General features: G+C 41.4%; 1 protein-coding gene across 1 annotated transcript in view; it reads right to left on the bottom strand.

Moving 5' to 3' along the window:
- The window catches only part of ITPR1 (inositol 1,4,5-trisphosphate receptor type 1), a 309,353-nt gene that overhangs the window by 14,319 nt on the left and 267,041 nt on the right, over positions 1-27,993 (bottom strand). The window contains 8 exon segments of the mRNA XM_030568211.1: positions 7,143-7,303; positions 8,193-8,358; positions 12,581-12,723; positions 14,686-14,787; positions 16,251-16,446; positions 18,248-18,412; positions 19,685-19,860; positions 27,769-27,891. Coding sequence (XP_030424071.1) covers positions 7,143-7,303; positions 8,193-8,358; positions 12,581-12,723; positions 14,686-14,787; positions 16,251-16,446; positions 18,248-18,412; positions 19,685-19,860; positions 27,769-27,891 — 1,232 coding nt within the window.

The raw sequence follows: 27,993 nt of genomic DNA on the forward strand, positions 1-27,993 counted from the left end.
AGACCAGCCTGTCTCTGAAGTGATGCTGGATCAAGTGGTATATGGTCATTTTGTGGACTGGAGGAAGTAAGTGGTATTGGTGACTCAGCAGATCGCTCTCTAACCTCAGATTTAGGCTTGTAGGAGGAGCACTACAGATAGGAGGCCACATCCTCAGTTGATGTGCATCCCCAGCAGAGGATCTAGCCCAATAGACTTTAAACCAGTGCCTCAGCAGAGCGTAAGGTACTGTGCTGCCAAATTTTGTAAATGGGATATAAAACAAACATGCATCAGAGGGGTAGTCGTGTTAGTCTGGATCTGTAAAAGCAGCAAAGAGTCCTGTGGCACCTTATAGACTAACGGACGTATTGGAGCATGAGCTTTCGTGGATGAATACATGCATCTGACGAAGTGGGTATTTACCCACGAAAGCTCATGCTCCAATACGTCTGTTAGTCTATAAGGTGCCACAGGATTCTTTGCTGCTAAAACAGATATGGTCATTAAAATCCATGGCACTATTCCCAACAATAGGGATGTTAGTCCTGGAGTTCTGGACAAATTCCCGATCGGGTAACTTATTTGTCTTACCTAAATTCTCCTACTGGTTTCAAATTCAATGTAATGTTATTCTTCCTCACCTTCTCCTGAGCTCTTGTTAAAACACTCACTGTTAAAGAGCTGCTGCCCAACTTTCCCTGAGGTGGCTGCATTTCAGCACTAGAAGATGTTGCTCCTGTATAGAACATACACCCGGTCTGCAAAGTGCTTTGGGGTCCATCAGTGTTTGTGGTATTACACAAAAACTTAACCTTTTACATTGACTTGAATTTAGGCCCCCCCCCTTCCCCCTCACATCGCTTTTCCTGTCAAAGAATGGGCACGTATTTGGCAGAGGTGAAGCTCTGGGTTTATTGTTCGAGATGTTAAAGCATGGCAATCTCAAATGCCTCTAACGGGCTGATTCTTGCAGTGGCACTGATTGCTGAGCCCTTCTATCCAAAAAAATAGGACGAGAGAGTGAAAGAAGAAGCAGAGTGGAATAAAAAGGACCGACACCTGGAGACTGAGTGGGGTGGAGGGAGAATATTGGGAGAAAATAAAACTTGCACTGATGTCTTTGTTACGCTAAACAAAATGATCAGTAAAGGGGAGAAGGTCATAGTTGCGTTTCCCCTTGACTAGGATTGCTTTGGAGATGTTCTGTATTTAATAGAACACAGAGCTGTAAGGAAGGCTCCCTTCTAATTACCACTGCTATTCCTCCTTTGTTCCCTCCAACAAAGAAGCAGAATCACTGCAAAATTTATCTCTGTTGAAACCCAGGCCTAAATGGTCGACCGCACAAAGCAGAAAAAAATCAATTGGGATAAGCAAAGTGCTGGCAAAAAAAGCCAGCTTGTATTTCCATCAGAAGCACTCGGAAGGGCACATACTGTTTTTATCTCCTAGAGGGTAGGATGTATTAGTCCTCTGTGGAGATGATTAGGTCGAGCAATTGCTTCCCTCCACAGCAGTTGCTGATGTGCACCCAAGCTCTTAAATTAATGATGGAACAAACAGCTTAACTAGCTAAATCCAAAGCTCAAGACCAGTGTGCCTGCGACACACTATTTACAGCAGCCAGTGGCCTTCTGCCAAACATATCTTTTATCTCCTCACTTCCATGGCTATTAGTTATTATCTAACAATGTAATTACATTAGCTAACTCTCTAAAGCATCTTGGGATACGTTTTGCATGGAAGACTCCACCAAATAAAACTAATTCAAATGCCAGCCTTCCTCTCGTGATTGGACATTATATTGCTATGGTAACACTTAGCCAAACTGAGGCTCAGAACTCTGAAGTTATAGGTGAACAATTGCATCTGCACAATATGCATGGGCAGCTTGCCCAACTGTATGTGCAAATATCTAGTTAGATGTTAGACTGGCCATTTCTATATACAATTATGTTGATTGTCTGTGCAACTGGCATCTCCAGGTGGAAATTTATGTGTGAGCACAGTTTTTAAAAGTAACATTAGTTGTTAGGTTTCAGAAAGGTAATTTCAGTCACTCACAAATGCAGGCTTTAGGAGTCAAATTCTAAATATGCTGGTCACGATTCACTGCTATATTATCTATTTTTCTTTTTTGCTTATGTTACTTCGTCGTTTCAATGATCTCCAGTGGAGTTATATCAGTGAAACACTGGGGTAACGCAGTGGTGACACAAGCCCATTATTGTGTAGTCACAAGATTTGTTTGATTCTGATTACCCACCTCTATGGCTGTCTCCCCTGAAGCATATACCCTGTTCCTCAACCCAGTTTGGATATACATCTACACTTCAAGGTGGGGGTGGAATTCCCAGCTGGGAAACAAATATTTGTGCTAGTTCTGATCGACCTAGTACCCTAATAAGAAAATGGAACCTTAGCAGCATGACCAACAGGAGGGGTTTAGTGTCTCAGATGGGTACATCCTTGGGGTGAGGGGTTAGCCCCTTCTGCTGCTGTCGGTACACTATTTTTAGCATGCTGGCTTGATCACATCTATTTGTGAATTGCTTACTTCTGGATGGACAGGGCAATGTACTAGGAGTCAAAAGTCCTGGTTCTATCCCTAGCCATTCCACTGATCTGCTCTGTGACCGTGGGCAATTCATTTGAATTATGCTGCGTTCTCTCCTTCCGTCAAGAAGGGGATAATGAAACGTACTTTTCTTGGTACACTGCTTTGTCATCTATGGATGAAAAGTGCTATTCAAGTGATAAGCATTATTTAGGGAATCTTTGTGATCAGAAGGAGGCCCTTTTTAAAATAAAATGTGCATCTGTGTATACAGTTCTCTCTCACACACACACACACAAACACTTGTTCACAGTAATCAAATATGTATTTGAAGGCTTATGTGATACGTTCATTTGTGCATGGAAAGAGAGCAAAGCAGCACATCAAATATTTGCACATATAATTGTCAGTGCACTGAAGTTGCATAAAGTGGTTTGTGCACACAAAATGAAGATAGTAAAAATGAACAGTGAAAATTTGGTTCTACATACCTCAAACTCCAGAGCAAGGCAAATTTGTACAGACCAGTTACAAATGCCTATAAACAGCAGTTTGTGACAGACGCTGGCTGACAGCTACAGCTATACTAATGGGGCTAGTATTAATGAGACTGCTAGAGTAAATGGAGGCAAAAGCAGCAACCAAATTCTCAAGACTGAGAGAATGGGTAGATAAGACAATTTGTAAGGAGTTGCACCAAGTTTGTATTAGTCATTTGTGTGTGGAATGGATGCCAATGTCTGGCCAACAGGAGAAGTGGACACTCCCTTACCCTACCCCTATTATTCAGACATCACCTGATCTTCCTTGATGACTATAAAGCAATATAGAGAGTGAACTATGCCTTTGTTCCAGGGAAACATAAGGAGCACTGGACTATCTGCCTTGCAGCACAATTAGCATACTTTCCAGATAAAAGTGCTTTTGATGAGGCACTGATCTAACTTAAAATCTATCTTAAACAAACATCTGCAGTGATTTAGCCAGATGCACAGAAGTTAGATCCTTGGGCAGGGAGCAAGGGGGGGTTGTAACAGCTTACAATTCAAGTCCATGTGGAGCACTGCTAACCATTTTCTCATTGTTTTATGGTAATTTCTGCACTATGAAATATTTATCCTTAAAACAATTCAAGAATGCACTCCCAAGGCGGTCTGCTCCATACCACGTTTCCTTCATTGTGTGCTGACTCCTGAAGTCTATAACAAGCCTTTACTTTGGTAAAACTCTCCTCACTTTCAGTGCTCACATAATGACTGTAGGGCACCAGATGATTTATTTATACATCAAAGAGAACAAGCAATTCCATATTTCCAGTTTGTACTTCTCCAGCATTACGCTGGATCTCACAACCCCATTGCTGAGGTAGAGGATCATTATCCCCATTTTTCAGATGAGCAAACAGACAGTGAACTCACACAAGAAGTTTACACCAATGATGGGACCGGAACCCAGGTCTCCTAACACATAATCCTGATTTTTAGCTACAAGACCAATCAAACTACCACACAGAATCATAGCATATGGATGAACAGCTCAGAACTCCAGCACCACTTTTTCTAAACCTGGGAATTGACAACAAATAATGGAAAAAGACCTATCTTGGAGGTTTGAACAACCTTATGAAAGCAATTACAGACTAAAGTTAAAAAAATATTGCAGTGAACTGGACTTCATAATCCATCAACTCACTGTGTTTGATTAAAAATTAATATGGTACATCTGATATATATTTGTGCAGGGCTACTTATATTCTAAATCCTTTTGAATCTTACATTTGGTTTTCTAAGTATAACTGCTGACTTTTTTCTGCACATTGCGTAGTAACTGAATTGGCCTTTACACATGAAACGATGTAGTACCACATCTATTTAGTGTGTTTTATAGATTTGTTCTCAATTAGGATGGCATTTTTTTTTCTTTTTTTAAACAAAACACTGGCTCAAATTCCTATCCACCACAAGAGACGTTGTATAACCAAGATTTAACTCCTTGGTATCAAGTACAATGTGTAGCATCAAAATTGCCATTCACACCTCTTTACACAGAAATTATTTTTAGTTAAGAACACATCAAGAGATGAGGTCATCTTTAAAGGAACTAAGTTGTCTGAATATATAGTAACTGGCATAAAGTCAATTATTTATGATGCTTAAATGCATTCACTGCATGTTAAGGCCAACCAACATTAGACTTAACTGAAAAGTTGGTAGCATATATAATTCCAAAGTAGTAAATTCACAACAGTATTTGTAATATTCTGTGCAAACCTATGGTGCTGTAGAAATAATAAACATACTAAATTGCAGATACAAAATTTCAACTCTTGCCAAAAGATAAAAGCTCAAGAATTGTCCAAAGCTACTCTGTTGGGACTCAGGGCAGGAGAGTGAAACATCTTTGAGGTAGATTAGCATCTGTAGTCTCAATCCATTTTTGAGCATATCCCTGCTTCCTGTCCAAGCTAATATAGCTGAGTAAATATTTCTATTGCACATTGAAACCTATGGAAATAAAAGTGCCCAGTTTGTGTCACTACCAAAGATGTTAGAGTGCCACCTTCAGTCTGTTCACATTGTGGGGGAAAATCCCTTCTAAATCTGTCCATGAAATCAGCAGAGACTTTGGAAGAGCATGTGCCTGCTGCAGACATTGAGCAATCTCAGATTGTCACCCGTTCCCAATACAAACGAAGAAAATAAATCAGCCTCTTCAACAGGATCAATTGAAACCTTGGAATGAGTGGCATGTTGTAAAGGCTTCCCCCAGGGCCACTCCCAAATTTGTTTCTGTGATGATGAAAACAAAGAAGTTTGGTGTTAAACAAAACATGCCTCGCCTCCCCTCCTCCAGTCACTCGTACACACACCTCAACTATCTCTTATTGAAACATTTAAATAAGGCTGAGGCAGCAATACATTCAGATTGTTCCCCTTTTCTTTTTTTCATGAGAGTGGGCGAGTGCGCAGAAAGCAGCAAGGAAAGAGGACAAGGAAAGCTCTGTTCTTGCTTCCAGGCTATCAAAATGAACTTCACCACAACTGCTTTATTGCCACTATTGATTGAGTTTAGTAAATTTTGATTAAAAAAGCGGTGATTAAACAGCAAATTCTAGGCTTCTAAAATGGTCCAGCTATTCCCAAACTGTACCTACTACTGCTTCCTGGGGTTCCATGCACGTCCGTGCAGTACATGTAAAACAAATCATTGCCACCATTTTGACAACCAGCGATTAAACACTAGAATTTTGCCAAATGATTGGTGCAGCTTTTGAGCAACTGATGCGATCAGCTTTAAGGACTTTTTAATAATGTTAACAATCACTAAATAATATTAACAAACTCCTTTGTGACCAGAAAAATTAAAACCAACACTGTCTTAAAGTACTACACATTGTAGTAAGCTAAATGAAGGGAACAATATAATCAAGGAACCTTCTGACAGCTGCAGTGAAATGTTCTGCTATCTCACTGTGCTAATCCTCGATCAGGTGATTGCTCACAAGATTTCTTTAACTCCTCATTACAGAGAAAGAAATCCAGAAGCAGGATGTAGACTTCAGTGACCCTGAAGTAACATGTACCACCTCAGAGAGACCTTGTTGGGTTTTATATTTAAAGGTATATTCTACCTTTAAGGAAAAAGGACTGTAAAAATAAATGAGACCCCAAGTCACACAGCACTGTCTATACACCAAAATAATTCATGAAGGTGAAGACAAGTAAAGAAATATAACTAACTGTACTCTTAGAAATCAGCCAGAGCTCTTGCTAACCAGCTAGGAGCAGGGAGACAAATCAGTAATTAGAATTTAGAGGCAGAGGGCATAGTTCCAGGGGCTCTGAACCTGCAGTTTGGCAAAGAGAAGGCATTTAATTTGCTCATCTAAAGGCTGTGCAAATGAGCTGATGTTAATTTTAGTTTATTACTTTAATAACTAAACTTAGGAGACAACAAGTCTTAGGGGTCAGTTCAGGATACTTGGCTATGAGACAGGTTTTACATGCTTGTTACATTAAAGACAGTTCTCCCAACCTGAGGTGAAAATGTTCTCTTTTAAACTATGGTACATTAGGTTTCAGAACAGAATGGTCTTCCCTTCAACCTAGGCAACTGGTCTAAACCACAGAGACTAGGTAGACTTTACTATTTACATCTATCCATTTGGCACTCAAGTGAATATTTTAGAGGCTTAGAAACCACAGGTACAAAGATGCGGACTATTTTGTAACTATTGCGCTGCAGTTCACACACATCCAGAAACCCCCAAGCCTCCCAGCCTGCACAATTTTAGTATTAACCATCAATTTACCATACATGGATTGAAACCTGCAATGAGGTGCAGTCAGTAGTCCATTCAGCAAAACCTTTCTTTGGAGTTAATCCTCTTACAAAAATCTCTACCTTTATTTTATGCTTCAGGTATATTCTCTGATTAAGGGGACATTTCTAGAAGGTAAAATACTTCATTACAGTAGTCTGTTTTGGTAGAACAAGTCTTCCGTTCCTCAAATTCTTACACAAATATGCAGACTACATGTATTTACTAAATAAATATAGACCATATACATTAATCTGATTTGGGGAAGTGCTTCAATCTCACCTTGATCATTTCTGCCACGTAACTTTCTGGTCCAGTATACTCTGTTGAATCTTTTACTTTTACTAACACGATAAAGCACAAGTAGTGCCACATATTGTGTTCTTCTTTAATATGCTCTTCAAACGTGACTGTCTTGTTATCAAACTTGTCTCTTTCCAAACCTAAAAGAGAGATCGCACATCCCTATTAGGTGTTTAGCAACTCTTGCATAACTTGAGTGCTGAGTAGAAAGAAACATACAGTTTGGGGCATTTTTGCATTAACAATTAAATATATTCTTGAATAAACAGTGTCACTGGGATTATATGGGAAAACAGTGCTCAGCAGGAATTGTACCACTTCTGTTTACTACACATACTAGAAAAGTCATGGTGAAGCTAGCTAGGTATGATATGCAATGAACAGTTTTTGCTACATCTCCTTAAAATATCCTCTTTTTTAAATAAAGTTATGCAAAGCACAGCAACTAATTTGCAACAAATTTTTAAGTGATACTGATATGTCACTATATACTTTGGCCTCACAGCCTCAATAGTTTAACTTTTCACTTTGGTGCACTTAAAACCAGGTGTTTCACAGAATCCATCCAGCATCTTTGGAAACGTGATCCATTTTAGTTTATCTAATGCTCCAACATAAAACTGTTGTCTAAAACACAGGTGAAACACGAAACAAGCCAGATGAAGTATACTTAAGAAGAGTGGTATATGAACAGCATACTCCTATTCCCAATCTCTTTTCCTTATGCCAAGTTCCTTAAACTCTACACGCAATACAAATTCTCCTCCCAATAGCAAAGACAACCCAGAAGATGCTCTCATTCAGGATTCTCTACTTTAAGAAGAGATAATGATGAGCTTTCAGCAGATCCTGAAAGAGGAAGTAGGTATAAGTAGCAGAGAATGACAGCTAGTTGAAGAACGCTATGTAGGGTCTACCAGTGCTATAGGATTCCTGATTCCCAAAGCCTTATAACTTGGTGGGAAAGCTAGCCTGCAGCTACCTTTGGGTTAGGATAGATCAGCTTCTAGCTCTAAAGCAAATGCTTACCACAAATAAAGCAAGTTGTTTTTAAAATTTCTTCTTTCTTCTGCTTTTCACTCCTTAAATCAGCAAAAGTGTCAATGATAACACCAAAAATCAGATTAAGGACAATAATGATCACCATGAAGAAGAACAGGAGATCGTATATCACTCTAGCAGCAAAGAGTGGCTCCTGTAAGACAAATATTTTAAAAATTTAACCCTGACACTTACCATGACAGTTCTTTCATTCAGCTCACCACCAATATTGTATCAATCCACCATCTCCCCTCTTGAGATTCCCTACTTCTGAACACCACTCTGTGAAGTCTTCCAATTACTAAATTTAATATTTTAAATTCTCTATTACCATAAAACAAAAATCCTAAATTATTAACAAGAAAAACATCAAACTAATCAGTGATAGGATACGATCTCCCTGGGATCAGTTCTCCCCTACCCATTATCTGCAAGTCTCTTTCCCCTCTTTGTTATCTACCCTATGCTCATCGATGTCTTGTCATTTACTCCTTTTATTCCTGATCACCTCTTGACATTCCTTTGACAGCTTGTGTTTATTATACATACTAATAACCACATATATTCTCTTAATTAGCTAAAACAAGGAACAAGGTTTTGTTAGACTCCCCAATGCCTGTTTTACTACTGATGAAGAGTACAATTTTCAAAAGCATCTAAGGGTATGTCTACACTGCAGTAAAAAAAAAAAAAAAATGAAGGCACTGAATCTCAGAGGCTAGGTTCCCCCCTTGCAGCAGGGTCCTGGAGCCCAGGCGCTAGCCCAAGCCTGAATGACTGCACCATAATTTTACAGCTTTGCAGCTCCAGCCTGAGGCAGCCGACCTGGGACAGCCATGGCTATGCCATTGGTCTTCTGTTGTAGCGAAGATGTACTCTATGGGTTTGTCTACGTGGGGCCACTCAGGGAAATTCATCTGAATTAGCTGAAGGCACAAATTTAAAGTGGGTTAGTTAAACCGCATTAAAACCTGGTGTGGTTGCTCTGATTCAGAATTGAAGTGGCCTTAATTCAGCTTACTTTAATTCACATGGAATTTAATTAAACTAACCTGAACTCTGACACCACCTACTATAAAAACCCAAAGACGACCCCACACCACAGTTTACCCAGGAATTTAAGGATATCAAATCTTTCCCCAAGCAACTCGAAGAAAAGCTCTGCAACCTCATCCCTTACCCCCAGGGTCCTTCTACATGCTTCCCAAGATACACAAACAAGGGAACCCAGGCAGCCTGTTGTATTGGCTACCACACTCTGACTGAAGGAATATTGGGACTCATGGAAATCATCCTCAAACCACTCAGCACACAAAACTACCAGCAGCTTCCTCCAGGATACAACCAACTTCTTTCACAAATTCTACAACATTAACAACCTTCCTCAGAACACTGCCCGTTCCACCATAGATGTCGCTTCCCTATTCACCAATATCCCTCACAATGACAACATCACTGCCTGCCTCAAATATCCACAAGACATGGACAACACTCAGATACCCACCCCAACACATTGCCAAATTCATCCATTTCATCCTCACCAATAATAGTTTTACATTCAACAACAAGCACTTTGTCCAAACCAGGGGAACATCCATGGGTATTAGGCTGGTTCCTCAGTATGCCACCTAAAGGAAGATTTTTTGGACAAATGCACCACAAAAATCAATGATATACCTGAGATACTTTAACGATATTTTCATCCTCTAGACAGATGACGAACGCCTTCACAGATTTCAACCACAACTTCAACAACCATCACCCATCCATTAAACTCTTTTTAGAACACTCCCACACCAGCATCAACTTTCTGGATACCAACAATCAGCTTCAGCAATGGAATCTTACAACTATATACAAGAAACCCACAGATCACCACACCCCCCTTCACAAATCCAATAACAGATTTCTTGGTGTGTTTGGGGTGGTTATCTATAGCCAAGCACTCAGATACAATGGAATTTGCTCCAAGGAGAAAGTCCAAGATATATACCTTAATAATACATTTCAAACCACCATCACCAAACAAGGACACTCCACTAGAGAACTGAATTGTATCATGGAATGGGCCACCCAAATACCCTGAGATAATCTACTTCAATTCAGAAATGAAAACCTGCCTACTGCACACCTCTAGTTGTCACCTACCACCCCACACTGGAACTCAAAAGGGTTATAATTAAACAATTACAACCCATGCTCAATGGGGACCACATCCTGAAAGAAGTCTTTCATGAACACCTCTTCTAGGCATCTGTTTGAAGGCTCTCTCACATTTTAAGAACATAAGAATGGCCATATTGGGTCAGACCAAAGGTTCATCTAGCCCAGTATCTTGTCTTCTGACAGTGACCAATGCCAGGTGCTTCAGAGGGAATGAACAGAACAGGTAATCAAGTGATTCATCCCGTCACCCATTCTCAGCTTCTCCCAAACAGAGGCTAGGGACACCACTCCTGCCCATCCTGGCCTATCCTCCATGAATTTATCTAGTTCTTTTTTGAACCCTATTATAGTCTTGGATTTCACAACATCCTCTGTCAGAAAGTTCCACAGGTTAACTGTGTTATCTGAAGAAATACTTCCTTTTGTTTGCTTCAAACCTGCTGCCTATTAATTTCATTTGGTTACCCTTAGTTCTTGTGTTATGAAAAAGAGTAAATAACACTTCCTTTTTTAATGTTCTCCACATCAGTCATGATTTTATAGACCTCCATCAATCCCCTCTCAGTTGTCTCCTTTCCAAGCTGAAAAGTTCCAGTCTTATTAATCTCTGCTCATATGGAAGCTGTTTCATACTCCCAATCATTTTTGTTGCCCTTTTCTGTACCTATTCCAATTCCAATATATCTTTTTTGAGATGGGGAGACCATATCTGCATGCAGTACTTATGATGTGGACATATCATGGATTTACAGAGAAGCAGTATGATATTTTCTGTCTTATTATCTGTCTCTTTTCTAATAATTCTCAACATTCTGTTAGCTTTTTTGACTGTCGCTGCACATTGAGTGGATGTTTTCAGAGAACTATCCACAATGACTCTAAGATCTCTTAAGTGATAACGGCTAATTTAGACTCCATAATTTTATATTATATATATTTCTTGCCCACTCACCCAGTTTTGTGAGACCCCTTTGTAACTTTTCACATACAGCTTTGGACTTAACTATCTTGAATAGTTTTGTATCATCTGAACATTTTGCCACCTCATTGTTTACCTCTTTTCAAAAGGATCTAAATCACTTAGGAGCTTAACTTCTATTTAGGACTTACAAGGTTTTGAAAATTTTACCTGAAATCAGGCTGAATACTAGGCGATAGTTAGTAAATATGGTGTAAATAAATAGTTCTGTTCTCTGACATCTGACACAGACAAAGCAGGGACTCCTGCACTGGGGAGAGGGAGTGAAACGGGTCCTGTTGGAAGCCACCCCTCTCCAAACAACCCCATGGGTCCAGAAAAGTACAGGAAGACCTCTAACCCCTACCACTCTGGGGTTTCTAGGACACAGGTGGTGCCTCTCTCCCCTCTACCATGTGGCCTGGAGTTTAAAACTGTAGGGAGGAACCAGCCAGAGACTCCAGACATTAGGAGCTGCTGCAAAGCCGGGACCTTTGGAAATTCAGAGCCCTTTCTGCAGTTCTGATTGGACGTTCTGTGCCCTCTGCTGGCTGGCTGTTTTTGTAATGGCAGGAGAGGTTCCAAGGCTAATGGAGCAGGACACGCTCCATTAGCCTTGGAGCTCCCTGCCTCTTTTACCTTCTTTTCTCTCTTGCTCAGTCCCATAAAATCATAGAAGATTAGGGCTGGAAGAGAGCTCAGGAGGTCATCTAGTCCAACCTCATGCTCAAAGCAGGACCAATCCCCAACTGAATCATCCCATAGAATAACAGACGATGATTCTCCACCCTCTTCTTTCAATTTAGCTAATCGCCTCCCCCAAACAACCATGGGAACTAACAACATTTGTTGCCATCACACTGTTCACTCTGGCTGTGGGTTCTACATTTTCTTCCTGAATCTGTCTTGTCTATTTGGACAGTAAGCTTTTCGGGGCAGGAACTTTCTGCTACTCTGTGTTAGTACTGCCCCTAGCACAATGGGGCTCCATTTTTGGTTGGTCTTTAGGCACTACCCTAAAATATGATTAATAATCATCATCATAATGCAGATCAAATAGTTGGAAGCTCATTTCAGATGTGCCATTGCTTGACTTATTGGTTATTGCAGAGATTTAACCATATTAAATGGAAAGGAACTGTGGTCCCTTCTATTTAGTAACATATGCATAATATGTTTAATACACTGTACACAACATTCTCTTCAATAAAACCAGATCTCCCTTCTCCTCCCCCATGCAGTGTTAATTTACCTCTTTGGATGGTTTCCTGAGCACATCTCCTACTCCACCTCCACTCCTGAGCCCATGACTCAGTACCGTAACAATGCACATCAGCAATGTCTCGCACGTATGCTCTTTATCCTCTTCCTCAATCTCTTCTTTAGATATCAGCTCTATTAACATAGGAAGCAAAGAGAGGTTTAAAAGGCAAGAAGATGTGTTTTAAATAATTCTCTTCATTTTGTGAATCGTCTCTTGCTGGGAGTTTTCTTCTCTCCTTTTAAAAACAAATCATATGACTCTAACCATGTGTATCAAATAAACCATGTAAATCACCACAGCAGCACTTGTTAGCTAGGAGCAGAACAGCAGCTGTTCAGCTGGTCTCCACTGGTGTCTCAATTGTCTCTCTCCTCTTCCCACCACCAAAAATTCTGTTTCTAGTTTTGTGCTGAGTTGGCTTATTTCTCTTTCCCATTCTGTTACCATGCACAACTTTAGCTTACCCGATACCTGTTTATATAGAATCAGGGTTTTTTGATAGCTCTGAGGGCAAAGTTTTTGTTCATATGCTATCTCCTGGTATTTGACAGACGAATGACTGGACAGGCCTGGAGCTACGCACTGAAAGGAAAGCTTTCTCTTTTGCACTTCCAATGGCTAAGGTGCCATTACTAACTATGGAAACCGTATTTTATTTGAAAGGAATAAATGTCTTTTTCCACCAGCTTTTACCAGACTGGCTATAACTTCAGAGTTTGCTCTTTGCATTCCTAATTCATGCATTTTGATTCTGGAAGCTCCAGAACTAATTATGAGTGTTCGGCAAAAACAGACTATTAAAAAAATCCTCCACATCTTTGCTATGACAATAAAAATGCAAGTGCAGTTCTTATAATATTAAATGTTAAAGATGGGTCTGAATCAAAATGTTGTGTCCAGACATCTCCAAACATTAGGGAGCTGATCAGAGATTTGTGCATCACATCCACCTCTGGCTGTACACAAGCACTGATATTAACAGATATCAACCTGAACTCTGACATTATCAAGTTTCCTGTGGTTTTTTGCCAATAAAATATGTGAGGACCACCAAAATCATCCCCTGCCTCCTATAGCCAGGAAAGAATGGAAGGAACTATTTTTGTATCCGTTTTGTAACTTAGTTTATCATAGGGCACATTGGAGCAAACAGACATTTCCTCTTTAGAAGATCGGCTCTCGGCCATCATTGACCTTTGAAACATAAATACTTTATTTGAATGAAAAATACCAACATTGTCTGTATCTCACAGCCAACGCCATTAATCTCAGCAAGGAAGTAAATTTAACATGTAAGAAATAAGACAAAATATTTAATGATTCAATTTAAGGCTGTCAAGTATCAGAGGGGTAGCCGTGTTAGTCTGGATCTGTAAAAGCCGCAAAGAATCCTGTGGCACCTTATAGACTAACAGACGTTTTGGAGCATGCTCCAAAACGTCTGTTAGTCTATAAGGTGCCACAGGATTCTTTGCTGCTTTAACAATTTAAGGCTGATCATTGTATTACACATGATTGGACAAACATACTGATATATTTCATGCCCAACATATTTATTTTTTTTTAAAAAAACTATTGTAATGTATTTATTCTGTTTATTATTTCTTAATAGTCCAAAACAATATTAAAAATGCATTCCTTCACTAGTTAGAATACTGTCATCACCAATGCATTTATATTTGACTGCATCTTTCCATACTAAACATTTGAAGATGCTCATAAATTCAGAGACCAACTTCTGATGTCAGAATTGTTGATCTGTAGTTGCAAACTTCAGGATTTTACATCACTTTTTCCCTCTCAAACTCATAAGGCAAGGCATTTCAAAACACATTTCAATTCAGTTCAGTACTAAGCAATCCCATTGGAACAAAATAAGTATTTCTAGTCTACACACAGTATTTCATGTACCAAAAGACATTTATGCTAATGGGAAGATGGGATAAGTTAATCCTCCCTCAAATCAGATGTGCCCCTGATATCTTTATTTTGCCTGATTTAATTACACAAGTTTTTTAAATTTAAGATACTTGGCTAGAACAGAGTGAAAATTAAAGTTGTGGTGTAAGAGTTCAGTAGTGAAAGACACCTACCTTCTGAAGGAATGACTGAAGAACAGTTTTCCCCATTACCTGCTCTACATACATCTGAATACAGGAACTCCCCAGTCATGGTATCATCAGCTTCTGAATGGTCTACAAAAATGCAAGTTGTGGCATCAAGAAATGTCCTTTAACATTGCTTCAGTCTTTACATAATTGATACACAGCTGTTAACACACACTGTAGTATGAACTGAGTCTGCACTAAGTAATGTGTATATTCCTGGGAAAGATTTTTCCATTGAGATTTAAAGGTTAGAGTTCAATTAAAATCTTGCATCTAGTTATTTAACAATGTTTAAATGAAGGACAAACTAAAATGCTTTCCATTTCTGTGCACTAAGACCAAATGCCATACAATTATTGTACACAGTACTGAGCCCCAAAGTTCATGAAGTAGTTGAAATTGTTATGATACGCTATGTTCAGCAGACATGGTTTCAAGGTGTCTCAAAAAGCTGCATTCATCATGCAGTGCTAGTTTATCAGGTGTTACAGATAATGCGATGTCCCTGGCATTGAGATCAACTGTGTGGAAAAGTTGAAGCAAATTGTCATTTAGTTCTTGACCTCTAATCTGATAAATGGTACAAATTAATGCCTGGTAGCAAGAAGATCAAGCAATGCTTTTCTGAACAGTTTAAGCTTTGGAGGAAAAAATGAAGTGCCTTGTTAATAAAGTTATTTACTGTTCTATCTGTACTCATCAATCACTAAGCTGCCTGTTTAATGGAAATCAACATTTTACCTGCAATGACCAAATCTTAATTCAGAAAACAAACAAACAAACAAACAAACAAACAAGCTAAAGCAAGTTGAACCTAAAGCAAGTTGAACCTAAAGCAAGTATTTGGTAGAGGTTAATATTCTGAATGCAAACTGAGAAAACGAATGGAGGAAAAGCATACAGCTTGAGCTCACAAGAGCACCTCCGCATTCCCTTTTATTTGTATTTATTGTTTCTATTTTGATTGTTGTAGAATTAAACCCACTATTAAAAGCAAAAATAAATTGTCCACATCCCACAAGTCAACTTGCAGGCTCTCCTAGTATTTGCAACCAGCAACCTCACCAGTTGAAGCCTGGGCGAACATGTGGGCTTTTGCCAAAACACATTTAGGCTCTGCCTAACCAAGGCAGGATGTAAACTTCACAGATGGAGGGATATGATAGTCGAGATAATCCAATTCAGCTAAATGTAGCTACTGCCCTTCCTCTAGTATGCCTGCAATTAAGTCAGGGCACAAGCTACGTTTAGCTGAATTGGATTATCTCGACTGTCATATCACGCACTGCAAGAAATCTCTAACGTATGCAAATGGAAAAGTTTAAATGCTGTCTCCTTTTTAGGGGGAGATGGGGTCTTGGCATTAGTTTACACAACGTTAAAAATGCCATTTGCATCAGTCAATTTCTCATTTGGAATGGAAAGCATCTTTTACCGGAACTACATCTGTAGTCAATCCTATTAGGTGTCGAGTACCCCCCCTGCAAGCTGTGCAGGGACAAGCCCTTTATACTTTTCAACCTTGCACAGTTAAAATGTCCAATACCAACCTGGCAATAACGTTTCATTAGGCAGCTTATCTACTTCCAGAATAAAGTCATCTTTGAAGAACAGGTACCCCACTATCGAGAACAGGTAAACCAAGATAAGAGCAAGAACAGCAGTCAGGATGATGGAACGTCCATTGCGAGTGACACTTTTAATGACATTCAGCAAGGTCTCTTCTCTGTACACCAAGTCAAAAAGCTGGAAAAAAGGGGCAGGTCAAGCCGTTTCACAAGTTTACTGGTAACAAAACTGATGGCATGTTACGTTTTGAGGCAATGCAGAGAAGGATGGAAATAATCTAATTCCAATGTTTTAAGGTTTGCCCTTTTCTAAAGCAGATAGTTAATTTAGAATTCTGTAGCATCACCTACTAACTAAATGGAATGGCACAACCACTCGACTGATTTTACATTACCCATTTCCAATACACTTTTTTTTTTCAAGTAACCATCTAATTGATGAAGTGTTAAGGATTAGAGGAGCTGGCGGTTGGAAGACTTTGGTGGTAATCCTGACTGTGCTAGTGACTTGTACACAGGTACCTGGCTCTTTCTGCCTGAGTTTCCTCAGCTGTAAAATGGGGATACTACTATTTCGGTTACCACATAAGTGTGCTAAGAAGCCATGCTGATTAATGTTAGTAAAATGGTGTTAGTAAAATACTTCCTTCACTTCCCATTCTTCTGAATCTACGCTATCGCCGACATGAAATGGAACAGTCAGTTATTGAATGATGGGACAAAATAAATGTTAAAATATGAGATGGCAAAAAAACTTCACTCCAGCTCTCGCCCTCCACCCGCTTCCCCTATGCATATCCCTCTAAAGAACTCTGAAGAGAGGTCATATGAGGTCTGTAGAAAGCTACTGTCCCTTTCATACATTTCTCTGTCATCGGATTGCAGATTTGTATGCTAGAAGAGTAAACTGTCATACACTAATGACACATTTCTGGCAGTAAAACCATGTTTCCCAATTTTTCCATAAAGGAATAAATTGAAAACAGATACAGAATGATGTAGCAAGCAGCAACTAAATAGAGATTTGTTTAGAAATCGACACCCACCTGCTATAGACATACTTGTTCATGACACGCTTTGAATAGTATTGCGTCATGCATTGTAGGCTCCGCACCCAATGGGAAGGCTTAGGCAAGGGATCCTGGTCACTCCCCAGGGCTTGGAATCATGGTCAGAGATTTAAAAAAAGGCTCCTAAATATAATAAGCACCTAAACTCACTGTAAGTGACTGGTACAACCTCTGACACTGGGGAAGCATCACTCACCTTGCAGAACAATTTGCCTCTCGTTCCCACCAGGATTTCTCCTGAAGTAGCTACCATTTATGTGCTATCTGTGCCAGATTTTGTAGTGAGTTTTCTGATCTAGGTAGCGCTCACTGGTGACTTAGCGGAGACTTGGATACTTCACAGTGTTACTTTGAGAATAGTTTAAGCCAATTTATTATCTAACCTTAGAACCAGAGACAAATTATATAGTCTAGGCAAGCTAAGAAATGGTATATTTAGCCAAAGGAAACTGCTTTTATCCTTTCCCCAATACTTTAGTTGTCTGGGAATGGGGTCTGAAATGGGGAAGTACTTGTAAATTAGTCCTCTTTGCAATTGTACACATTCATAAATCTCACATTTTAATTATAATAAAGCAATGTTCAGTGCTTGTGTATGGTACTGGAGTAGAAGAAATTACAAGTCTTCCATTTATCTCTCAAGTAAGGAAAGCTGGAGTAGCACAGGGGCAATGTGAGCCCCCCCAGTAAGCTCGCAAGCTAAAACTGCATGAGGTTGGTCTTCTGAAAAGGACTAGCACTAAAAAGCAATCCCACCAAGGACAGCAGCCACACTGGAAGTGGAAAACCTAGGTTCTATTTCTGGGTAGATTGTACAGTGATACATTTATGTCTTCTAGATACTATTGCGATCGTGGCTTTAGAAAAAAAAACACAGATAGCGCTCCAAAAGAGAAGATGAATACCTACCAACAAACTATAGAAAAATTCATGTACGAAGAGCCCCATAGCACAAATAAGAAGGTATAGCAGATGATAAAGGAATTCCACGTCCAGGATCATTGCCTTGTATCCTCTAGTGAATGTCCCACAGTTACCCACAAAACTCATCAGGAAAATTATTTTATTACAAACCTAAGGAGACAATTACAGTAAAGGTTAGCTATAGTGTGCAACACATGCCTGACAATTGCAGACTCTAAGTCAGTAGCAATTCAGCAACATGTTTCTATCAACAACTGCAATAAGGACTTGTAGAATGATTGAGCAATTTACACATTTGGGTCAGACTCTGCCCTCAGTTACGTCTATCTATGCAGCCCAATCTAAACTGACCCAAGAGCAAAAATACTGGTCCTTATAAAATGTACACAAAAAAGCTTTTCAACTGTGACTGAATACGTCTACCTATTTGAGATTGCAAAAACAAAATCATACAGTTGGAAGAGGTTAAGACTTTTTAAAAAATAGTGTAAAATGAACTTCTCACTAAAACAAATAGCTCCTTGGAACAGAAGCACTTACATTTCTGAGACACCTCAGTAACTTGTTAGCAGGAAAATAATCCAGGTTCCCATCACCCAACTAGTTTTAGATTGGGTATACAGTAATCATGTGTAGCAGGACTCAACAACGCCAATATCAATGGTTCCCCAACCACAAAAGGAGCTGTTAAGCATTACCACAACAAATACTACTATTACTACTACTGTCAACTGGCTAACATATTGGCATATATGTGGCACTGTGAACATATTTAGATAACAAGACATGTAATTCAATTGTCTTACTTTAAAGGTAATTATGTAATATATACACAAAAGACATCCAGGAGATACAACCTTCGCACAGCTCCTATTGGCTTAGTCAAAGAGAAGCTTCCATTTGGCTCACTTGGTAGACCCCATCTGCCTGCAGACCACAAATGTTTGAATTTGAGTCCTACTGAAGTTCTCTCTGGTGGCTGAATTTGCATGTTTGCTCTGCAGCAAACTGCTCAATGTCCTACTTTTGACTGGCAGGTAAGCTACAAGCATTTGGGACACTTATTGTTTGATAAATCTTACAAACTCCCATCTTCTGTAGCTTAGCGACTGAACAAGAGAAGGGTTTGAGCAAGCAACTTAAAGTACTGTAGGGTCACAGATTTCTTAATATTTCGAGCTGAGCTGGGAGCAGTCACTAGACTGTGACAAAGCAGAGACACACATTGGAGCTCTTAAACGTCCAACTGAAGCACAGCACAGCAATTCTATTTTTAAAGACGAGCCCCAATCCAATTAGCGAATTACTTTTTACACCAATTACTCCACAATGTCCTGGACTGAGTATTTAGAGTCTGGTATTTTCACGAGTGGATAAGATAAAATGCAAGAGAATTTAAATGAAAACCTACATGATACTTACATTGAATGCACCCAGAAGAAATAAAGTAGGCTGCAAACCCACTGAAAATATTAGTCGTAATATCGTAGAAGCTATTAAAGCTCGGATACCATGGGGCTTAGGAAGAGCTATAACTATGGCCAAAGATATAAGCATAGCTGTCCAGAGTAAGCCCGACAAATGGGGCTCTAGCGTACCTAGTATGGAAAAAAATAAAAGAAGATTAAATATGCCTAACTACCAAATATAACAAAGGCAAGATTAGCCAGATAAATGCCATTTTAATGTTATTACTGTGCAATATCACTAACTCATCTGTTCAGCCATTACAGATTGATAAGTGTTGAAGCTGAGTAACAGCATCTTGGGTACATTTTAATTAAGTATATTACCTGAACACACAAAGCATTATGTTTCAAGCATAATCATTAAAGGAGTCTTCATTTTGTTGTGAGTTACTTAGACACATTATCATTTGAAAACATAGAAGACCGATTTTCTAATGCACTCACTAGCTTCCCTGAATGGGAGGGGAAGAGTGACCACAAATACGCTGGTCACTTTTATCCTATCAATCCTATCCTACCCTTCTATTATTTTTTTTTCCAACTAAAAGGTTTACCAGTTTTTGCCATCTCTGGTATTTCTAGTTCTCTTTGAAGCGTCCCATGCACCTGGCTGGTTATAGAACATCAGCCAGGCTGGCTAAATACACCTCAGTTAAAAAGCCATTAAAAAAACCTGGCCTACAACACTAGCACACTGTGGTGCTACTTCAGACATGAACAACCATCTCTTCATGACAAAGGCCACACATAAAAAGAGTTTGCATGTTTGCAAACCATTTGTATCTCAGCAGGAACCAGATTACAGGGAGAGATTCCCTAAACTTTGTAACAGTCTGCAGCTCCTGTGCCAGAACTGAGGGGATTGTTCCATCTCAGTAAGCGCGTCAACACATGCACAACGAAGGCTTTTTCGAACAGGACTGGGAGGGGAGAGGAGAGTTATGCTCTTCCATATATGAAGAACAACCATATACTTTCATTATGAATTACTATTTCAGATTAATGAAAAGCAACAGACGAATGAACAAAAGCCATGTCCCCCAGAGAGAGCACAGTGTGTTCAAAAACTTTGGACAAAATGGCTGCCATGGCAGAGCCCTGAGGAACAAAAGGTGCAATGCTCAAAACAGAGGCATCATATTTGAAAGGGACGTATGCCACAGGGAAGGGAAAGCAGAAAGAAGGTACAAAAGACCATTTAGGAAGTGAATATACTCGGCATTGGAATTCCAGTGAGAGGGTAGAATGCACTTTTAAAGGATCCAGTCACCTGTTTAAGTGTTAATATTTTGACGGTTATAATAAAATCTAAAACATGAATATTTTCTCGCTCTTCAGTTCCAGCCATTCACAGCAGGCCTGCTATCTAGCTAGAATTAAATACACCTTCAAGGTTGCCTGCAGTACATACTTTTGAAAGGACAGACCACAGGCTGCTCAGCAGCATTAGAATAAGTGGAATGGAATGCTGTTATTAAAGGGAACTTTTAAGACTGCCCCAGCAGCATGTTCTGCTGCCTTCTCAAAGTGGGTGGTGTGGGAATAGAAAAGGGATTAGAGTTCAGGTCACAAACTCATTCCTTGCTGCCAGGGACAGTAAGGGCTGGGAGCATAGTGCAACCAATGTTTTAGCCCCTGGAAAACAGAGTTCCAAGTTGGGAATGACCAATCTGTGGCCAAAGCTGAGTGCTTCTCAGTGAAGACATGTACACTCCTAGGCAGAAGAGGTGTCAGGAGTCCGTAGCACATCTGCTGGCAGAAAGACATGTCTGTTTTCAGAAGTACTAGGCACCTGCAGAGATCAATGGAAGATTATTGGCATCTTGGAAACCCCAGACACTTATTTAGACATGGATTTAGGTACCTAATGATAGACATTCAAGTCTGCAAATGTTGGCCTTTCACACTGTGATACATCTCACAGTATTATGCACTTAGCGGCTCAGAGTTCAGCTGGCCTGAACCATGTAGAGACACCATAAGAATGACCATACTAGGTCAAAACAACAGTCCATCTAGCCCGGTATCCTGTCTCTGTGTCAGATGCTTCAGAGGGAATAAATAGAACAGGGCAACTTCGAATGAACCATCCCCTGTCATCCAGTTCTAGCTTCTCGCAGTTGGAGGTTTACGTTTAGGGAACTTGAGGTTGCATCTCTTACCATCTTGGCCAATAGCCATTTCTGGACCTGTCCGCCGTGAACTTCTCTAATTCTTTTTTGAATCCAGTTGTACTTTTGGTCTTTACAACTTCCCATGGCAACAAGTTTCATAGGTTGACTCTGCATTGTGCAAAGAAGTACTTCCTTATGTTTCTTTTAAACCTGCTGCCTATTGATTTCATCAGGTGACCCCTGGTTTTTGTGTTATGTGAAGGGGTAAATAACACTTCCCTAATCACTTCCTCCATACCATTCATGATTTTGTAGATCTTTATCATATTCCCTCTTAGATATCTCTTTTCTTGGACAACTAGTCCCAGTCATTTTTAATCTGTCCTCATAGGGAAACTGTTTTGTACCCCTAATCACTTTTGTTGCTCTTCTCTTGACCTTTTCCAATTCTAATATATCTTTTTTGAGATGAGGTGACAAGAACTGCATGCAGTATTTGAGTTGTGGGCGTACCATGGATTTATATAGTGGCATTATAATATTTTCTGTCTTATCTATCCCTTTTCTAATGGTTTCTTGCATTCTGTTAGCTTTTTCCTCATCTCATTGAGCAGATGTTTTCAGGGACTACCCACGATGACTCCAAGCTCTCTTTCTTGAGTAGTAACAGCTAATTTGGGAAAAATGAGAGTTTTCCCCTAAATGATCCATTTTGAAAGGATTATAGCTGTTTAACTAATCCAGAGTTTAAAATGATTTTATATAAGTAACAAAAAGAGGTTTTTTAAAAGCATTAGATGCTTCATGAGGTGTTGAGAATGTGGAAGATGAAGTTCCTAGAAGTTAAAAGGCCAAAAACTGCCTGATTACCTGCCTTTTCGTAACTGTTCTTCTTCAAGATGTACTGCTCATGTCCATTCCATTCTAGATGCATGCGCGCCCACGTGCACAGTCGGAGATTTTTGCCTTAGCGGTATTCATAGGGTGGGCTGTAGTGCCCTCTTGAGTTCCACGCTCGTGTGTTGGTATATTAGGTGTTGAAGGTATAGCCCGAAGATATTCTGTCGAGCACCCAACAGTCTGAGCTCACCCACGACCAGGCCAACCAGAAGGGGCGGAAGCGGTTGAGGAAAGAGCAGGGAGGTGTATCCTGGAAAGTACTGGGACACCATGCTCGGGCGCATCCTCAAAACCCCTGTTTCTGGCTTCCTTGGCCTCTGGAAGAACCAGGATGGGAGGAAGAATGGGAAGACGAAGGGTGATGTCATTTAAATCCTTTGTCTCTCTCCTTTCTGTAGAAGATGGACTGGGGGGCACTCCAGGACCTTGACAGAGGCTGCTGAGGGGTGTGAAGGCCCAAGGAACGGAGGGTGGCATGAGAGTCTTTGAGGCTGTGGAGTTGTGTGTCTGTCAGCTCCAAAAACAGCTTTGCTCCCTCAAATGGCAGGTCCTGAAGGGTAGTCTGCATCTCCTCGGACAGCCCAGAGGACCGGAACCAGGAGCTGCGCCTCATGACTACCGTGGCCGCTGAGTCCATAGCTATCAGGCTATCTGGAACGTGCCTCTTGCCACCGCTTTGCCCTCATCCACCAAGACAGCGAACTCCTGGGCTTGGTCCTGTGGGAGGCCCTCCTTAAACCTGTTGATGGAGTCCCACAGGTTGAAGTTGTACCTGGCTAGCAAGGCCTGCTGGTTAAACACCCGAAATTGCAGGCTGGCTTTCCAATACATTTTCCATCCAAACAAGTCCAGAGTCTTGGAATCTTTATTTTTTGGCGTGCTGCTCGCCTGTCCATTTTGTTGACAGAGGACACAACTGAGGATCCTGCTTGAGGGAGTGACAGGTACTCAAATCCCTTTGGGGGGACATAGTACTTCTCTTCCACCTTCTTGGAGGTAGGTGGGATGGAAGAAGGGATCTACCACACAGACTTGGCAATTTTAAGGACGTCTGGGTGGACAGCCACACGACCCAGGCCGAGGTGGAGGAGGGTATAACATTAAAGAGGTCGGACTCCTCCACTAGCTCCTCAACCTTCAAGTCCAGGTTGGCAGCCAGCCACCCTTTTGAGGAGGGTCTAGTGCTCCTTGAAGTCGTTGGGGGGATGGGTGGGCTGCTCGTTTGCGACAGGCCCGCCACCACTTCATCCGGAGATGATGAAGGTGAGTGCACAGCAAGGGGAGGGGCGGCTTCCCCTTTCTCATCCGAGAACAGGCCCTTGGGCACTGGGCCCCGTTGTGTTGCCCCTGCATTGGATTCGGCACCATGCTCTGACACAGGTGCTGGCTGCGCCTGGGGCAGCTTGTCCGATGCGGCCTGGGAGGAATGGTGGGAGTACGGGACCGGCATAATAGGTACACCCCACGGGTTCCAGTACTGCCAATGAGTGGGCCACTGCCACAGGAGCCACACGGTCCCACAGGCCGGTGGTGATTTGCCTTTTCTAGGCGAGGGGCTGAACTCCCCTTCAGGCTCAGACCATTGCCCTTCTGGTGATCAGGGCGGAGCTGTAAATGCCTGATTCTGCCAACTGACCCTTGTCAGCGACCGGTAAGGAGAGGGCAAGGACCAGCGCCTGCCTGAAGAGGAGCCAGAGACCAGTGCCGTGACCAGGAACAATCCCACACTGGGGGGAGGGGAGGGGAAAAATTGATGCCTAGGAGACTGTCTAGGTGATGGTGATCTGCACCGTGGCACACTCTGGCAGGAGGCCCAACGATACCATGGGTACAGGGATCGGCACTGCGACTCAGGTGTCCCGTGCCTTGCAGGTGGAGACCTTGGCATCAGGGACATGCGTCTTCTAACCTGGGACTGAGGCTGCAGTGCCGGGATCCGAGGCCACGGTGATGGGGACTGATGCCTGTGATCTGGGGACGCTCTGCTACTTTAGGGAGTGATCCCATAACTGATTAGCCTGGAGATGCTGGGGCCTTGGCCAGGTCTGTTGCCTGGCTTGGCGTCTACGGTGCCAGTTGCCTGCTTCCTCTTTGACCACTGGATCTGCTCCAGACACAGATGACCCTAGTAAGGGCCGGGACCCCCCTACCGCTCCCAGGAGTTGGAGGCAGGTCCCTGGCTGGAATAGGAGTTACGACCACAGCGGTACCCCTGAGCAACTCCGGGGTGGGCATGTAGCCTGAGACAGGTCCTTTGCCCAAAGCCCTCTTTTTCTTTGGTGCCAGTGGGCCTGTCGACTTCGACCGCTGCTTGGGCACCAGGGAGGGGGAATGGTGTCAGGAGGGTGCCAGTGGTGCACTGCGCGCCGACGCCGAGGTACCAGGTGTAGACTCCCATCAAGAGGACTCCGAGATAGGATGAAGCGTAGCGTCCATGAGGAGAACTCTCAAGCAGATATCCTGCTCGTTCTGAGTTCATGGGCAAAAGTTTTTGCAAATCCTGCACATATCCTTTCTGTGGGACTCCCCCAAACGCTTTAATTAGCTCCCACGGGGGTCATTAATGGGCATCAGCTGGCTGCACAATGAACATGACTTAAAGTCTGGGGAACAGGGCATGGTCAGCTCTGAGGCAAAGTCCCAGCCGGGACTCTGTCTCCTAAACTACTCTAACACTAAACTTAAAGGTCTAACTAAGTACCCATCAATTAACAACAAAGGAGACAGAACAATGGACCATAAGGACCACTAATGCTCTTGTGATGCAAGACGAGGCACTCTGACCAACCATCATAGTGGTAAGAAGGAACAGAGAGGAGATAGGGTTGACGTCACCTAATAGACCAATGCATGAGCGTGGCACTCGAGAGAGCTACAGCCAACCCTCCAGATATCACTAAGGCAAAAATCTTTGATGACTGTGCATGTGGGTGTGCACACACCTAGAATGGAATCGACATGAGCAAGCACTGGAAGAATGATTGTTTCTTTTCCCATCTCACTCAGAACCCTGAGTTCCTTTCCATTACGATCAAAGGGGTGTAACTCATAATCCCACATTACGCTAACAGCCATACAATCAGACTTTTAAAATTTAACTTCTGATCTTTGAAAGCAGACATAGAAATTTGGGGACTGTTTGCTTGCACTTGCTAAATCTTTCCAACCACCGGTGAGACCAGTACCCAGATAATTGCACAACGTTTTACTATATCTTATGGCAGAAGAGAGAATTCCTGCAGAAACAAGAATCCTACATTCCAGAATTTATCCCAGCTCTTCTCTCCCGAACAACTGTCTCATCAGAATGTCAGAGATCTTGGTCACATGGGACATACTGTCTCAACGCCCTCATTGGAGAAGGCAAACATCATTTCAGATCCCCATTTAATTTATCTGTGCTGATCTGCTTTTACCCCACTGCTCCTGTAGCTCAGTATCAAATACTAAATTGATAAATTAAGACCCTCTAAACTGTAGTTCACTTTATTCCTTTACTATTTTTGTGGCATCCTTTCTGGTGGCTTTCATTTCACACGTAGGGCTCGCTGGATTTTGGGCTTTAGCTGGGCTATGGTTGAGATGTATTCGGCTGAAGCGTTGACACACACAACCCACCACACCACCAGTAAGAGATCTGAGGAGTGGCAAGATGGATTAGAAAGGAAAGCTCAGTTGGAGAGAGTACATATCTGCATGTTACCTAGATTCATTTCATATGTACATTATGCCTTAGATATTACAGCAGAGCCAGTGTCAGAATGATGAAAGAAAGGGAAGCAGAAGTTTGTTCATCGATCACCCTCTCTTGGATAAGATTTTATTTTTGGGGTTCTTGTTCACACCACCCTACAGATATGTGGCAAAAGTCTCTAGCTGCACATTTCTTCCATGCAGCTTTACAAGCAATAAACTCTCTCTATAAAAAATAAATACCCAACATGGCACCTTCAGTTTCCCCACAGCTTCCAGCTGTGCATTCTGGCTAACATGACCCCATGTCTCTCTTCCCCCTGGGAAGTAACCCACTCCTGTCTTAAGGTGTTGAGCCCAAATATGGTCAGCTGAATCCAATTAAGCCCCAGCTGGAAGAATCTCCCTGAACTGACTCTGAATCCTGGCTAGAAATGACCACCCCAACCCTAGGTCACGGTTTGATTCAGCAGGGACTGCACAATCCCCTCAGGATCTGCATACCTCATCACTAGCTTCTTCTATAGCAGTGATCTTAAGGACAACTTTTAAAGTTCTGTGACATGGGCTCAATGACAGGTTGATGCAGACTAAGGAAGCAAGCTCTTCCTCAATCCTCTGGGCAACTTCTCAACTACAGTATGTTGAAGAGGCAGCCCAGCGGATGGGGCAAAAGAATGGCATACATAAATCCTAGGCTCTATTTCTGGATATTCCACTGTCATATCATATGATATTGGGCAATTCACTCCTCTGTGACTTACTTTCCCCACCTGTAGAAATGGGGATAATGTTGCTTGCCCACCTTTGTACAGTACTGAGAGCTACTGCAGGACTATGCTGAAAGAACATTATTAAGATGTGAGCTAGAGGAAAGTAAAAAATAAATGCTCTTCGTATTGTTTAGCAAAATAAATAGTTATGAATTGAAACTTGAAAGCAGCACAGTCACATCATTATTGCTGATTTCTTTCTTGGGTAATTTTTCCACTTAGACAGAAATCAGACCCGATATTTTGCTTGGAAAACATTTCCAAAGTAGTTTGTATTAAACAGAAAACACTGCAATTCAATCCTGTTACAACCCCCACCATTTTCCCCTCACAAGTATTATTTAAAGCAATATTAATGAAGTACTAAAATTGTACAACAGAAAAAAAAAGATCACAATTTTAACAAATATCCCCCGCCTCCCAAAAGCTCATTTTCACCCTTATTTACACCCAAGTACCCTCACTGAAGTTAACAGGGTTACACGGCTGTAAGTAATTTGGCCCATTGCACCTAATCTTTTCAGATGGTTTTTTTTAAATGTCTCAAATATTAGTACCTCCTCGGACTCCTTTGAATGGATAGAAAAATGCTACGAGTAGATTCATAAGGACCGCAAGGTTAAACGAAATACTGCTCCAGAAGGACATGTTGCGAGAGCACCAGTACAATACAGGTTGAGCTGTGAAGGAAGAGAAAAACATGAGTGTTTCAAAGACATCCGAGGCTTGTGGAAAGACAGCCATGTCCATCAAAGCCCTGTTTATTTACACTTTGCAGAGAA

This window comes from Gopherus evgoodei, chromosome 7, assembly GCF_007399415.2.
Source record: "Gopherus evgoodei ecotype Sinaloan lineage chromosome 7, rGopEvg1_v1.p, whole genome shotgun sequence".
NCBI classification, from domain to species: domain Eukaryota; kingdom Metazoa; phylum Chordata; order Testudines; family Testudinidae; genus Gopherus; species Gopherus evgoodei.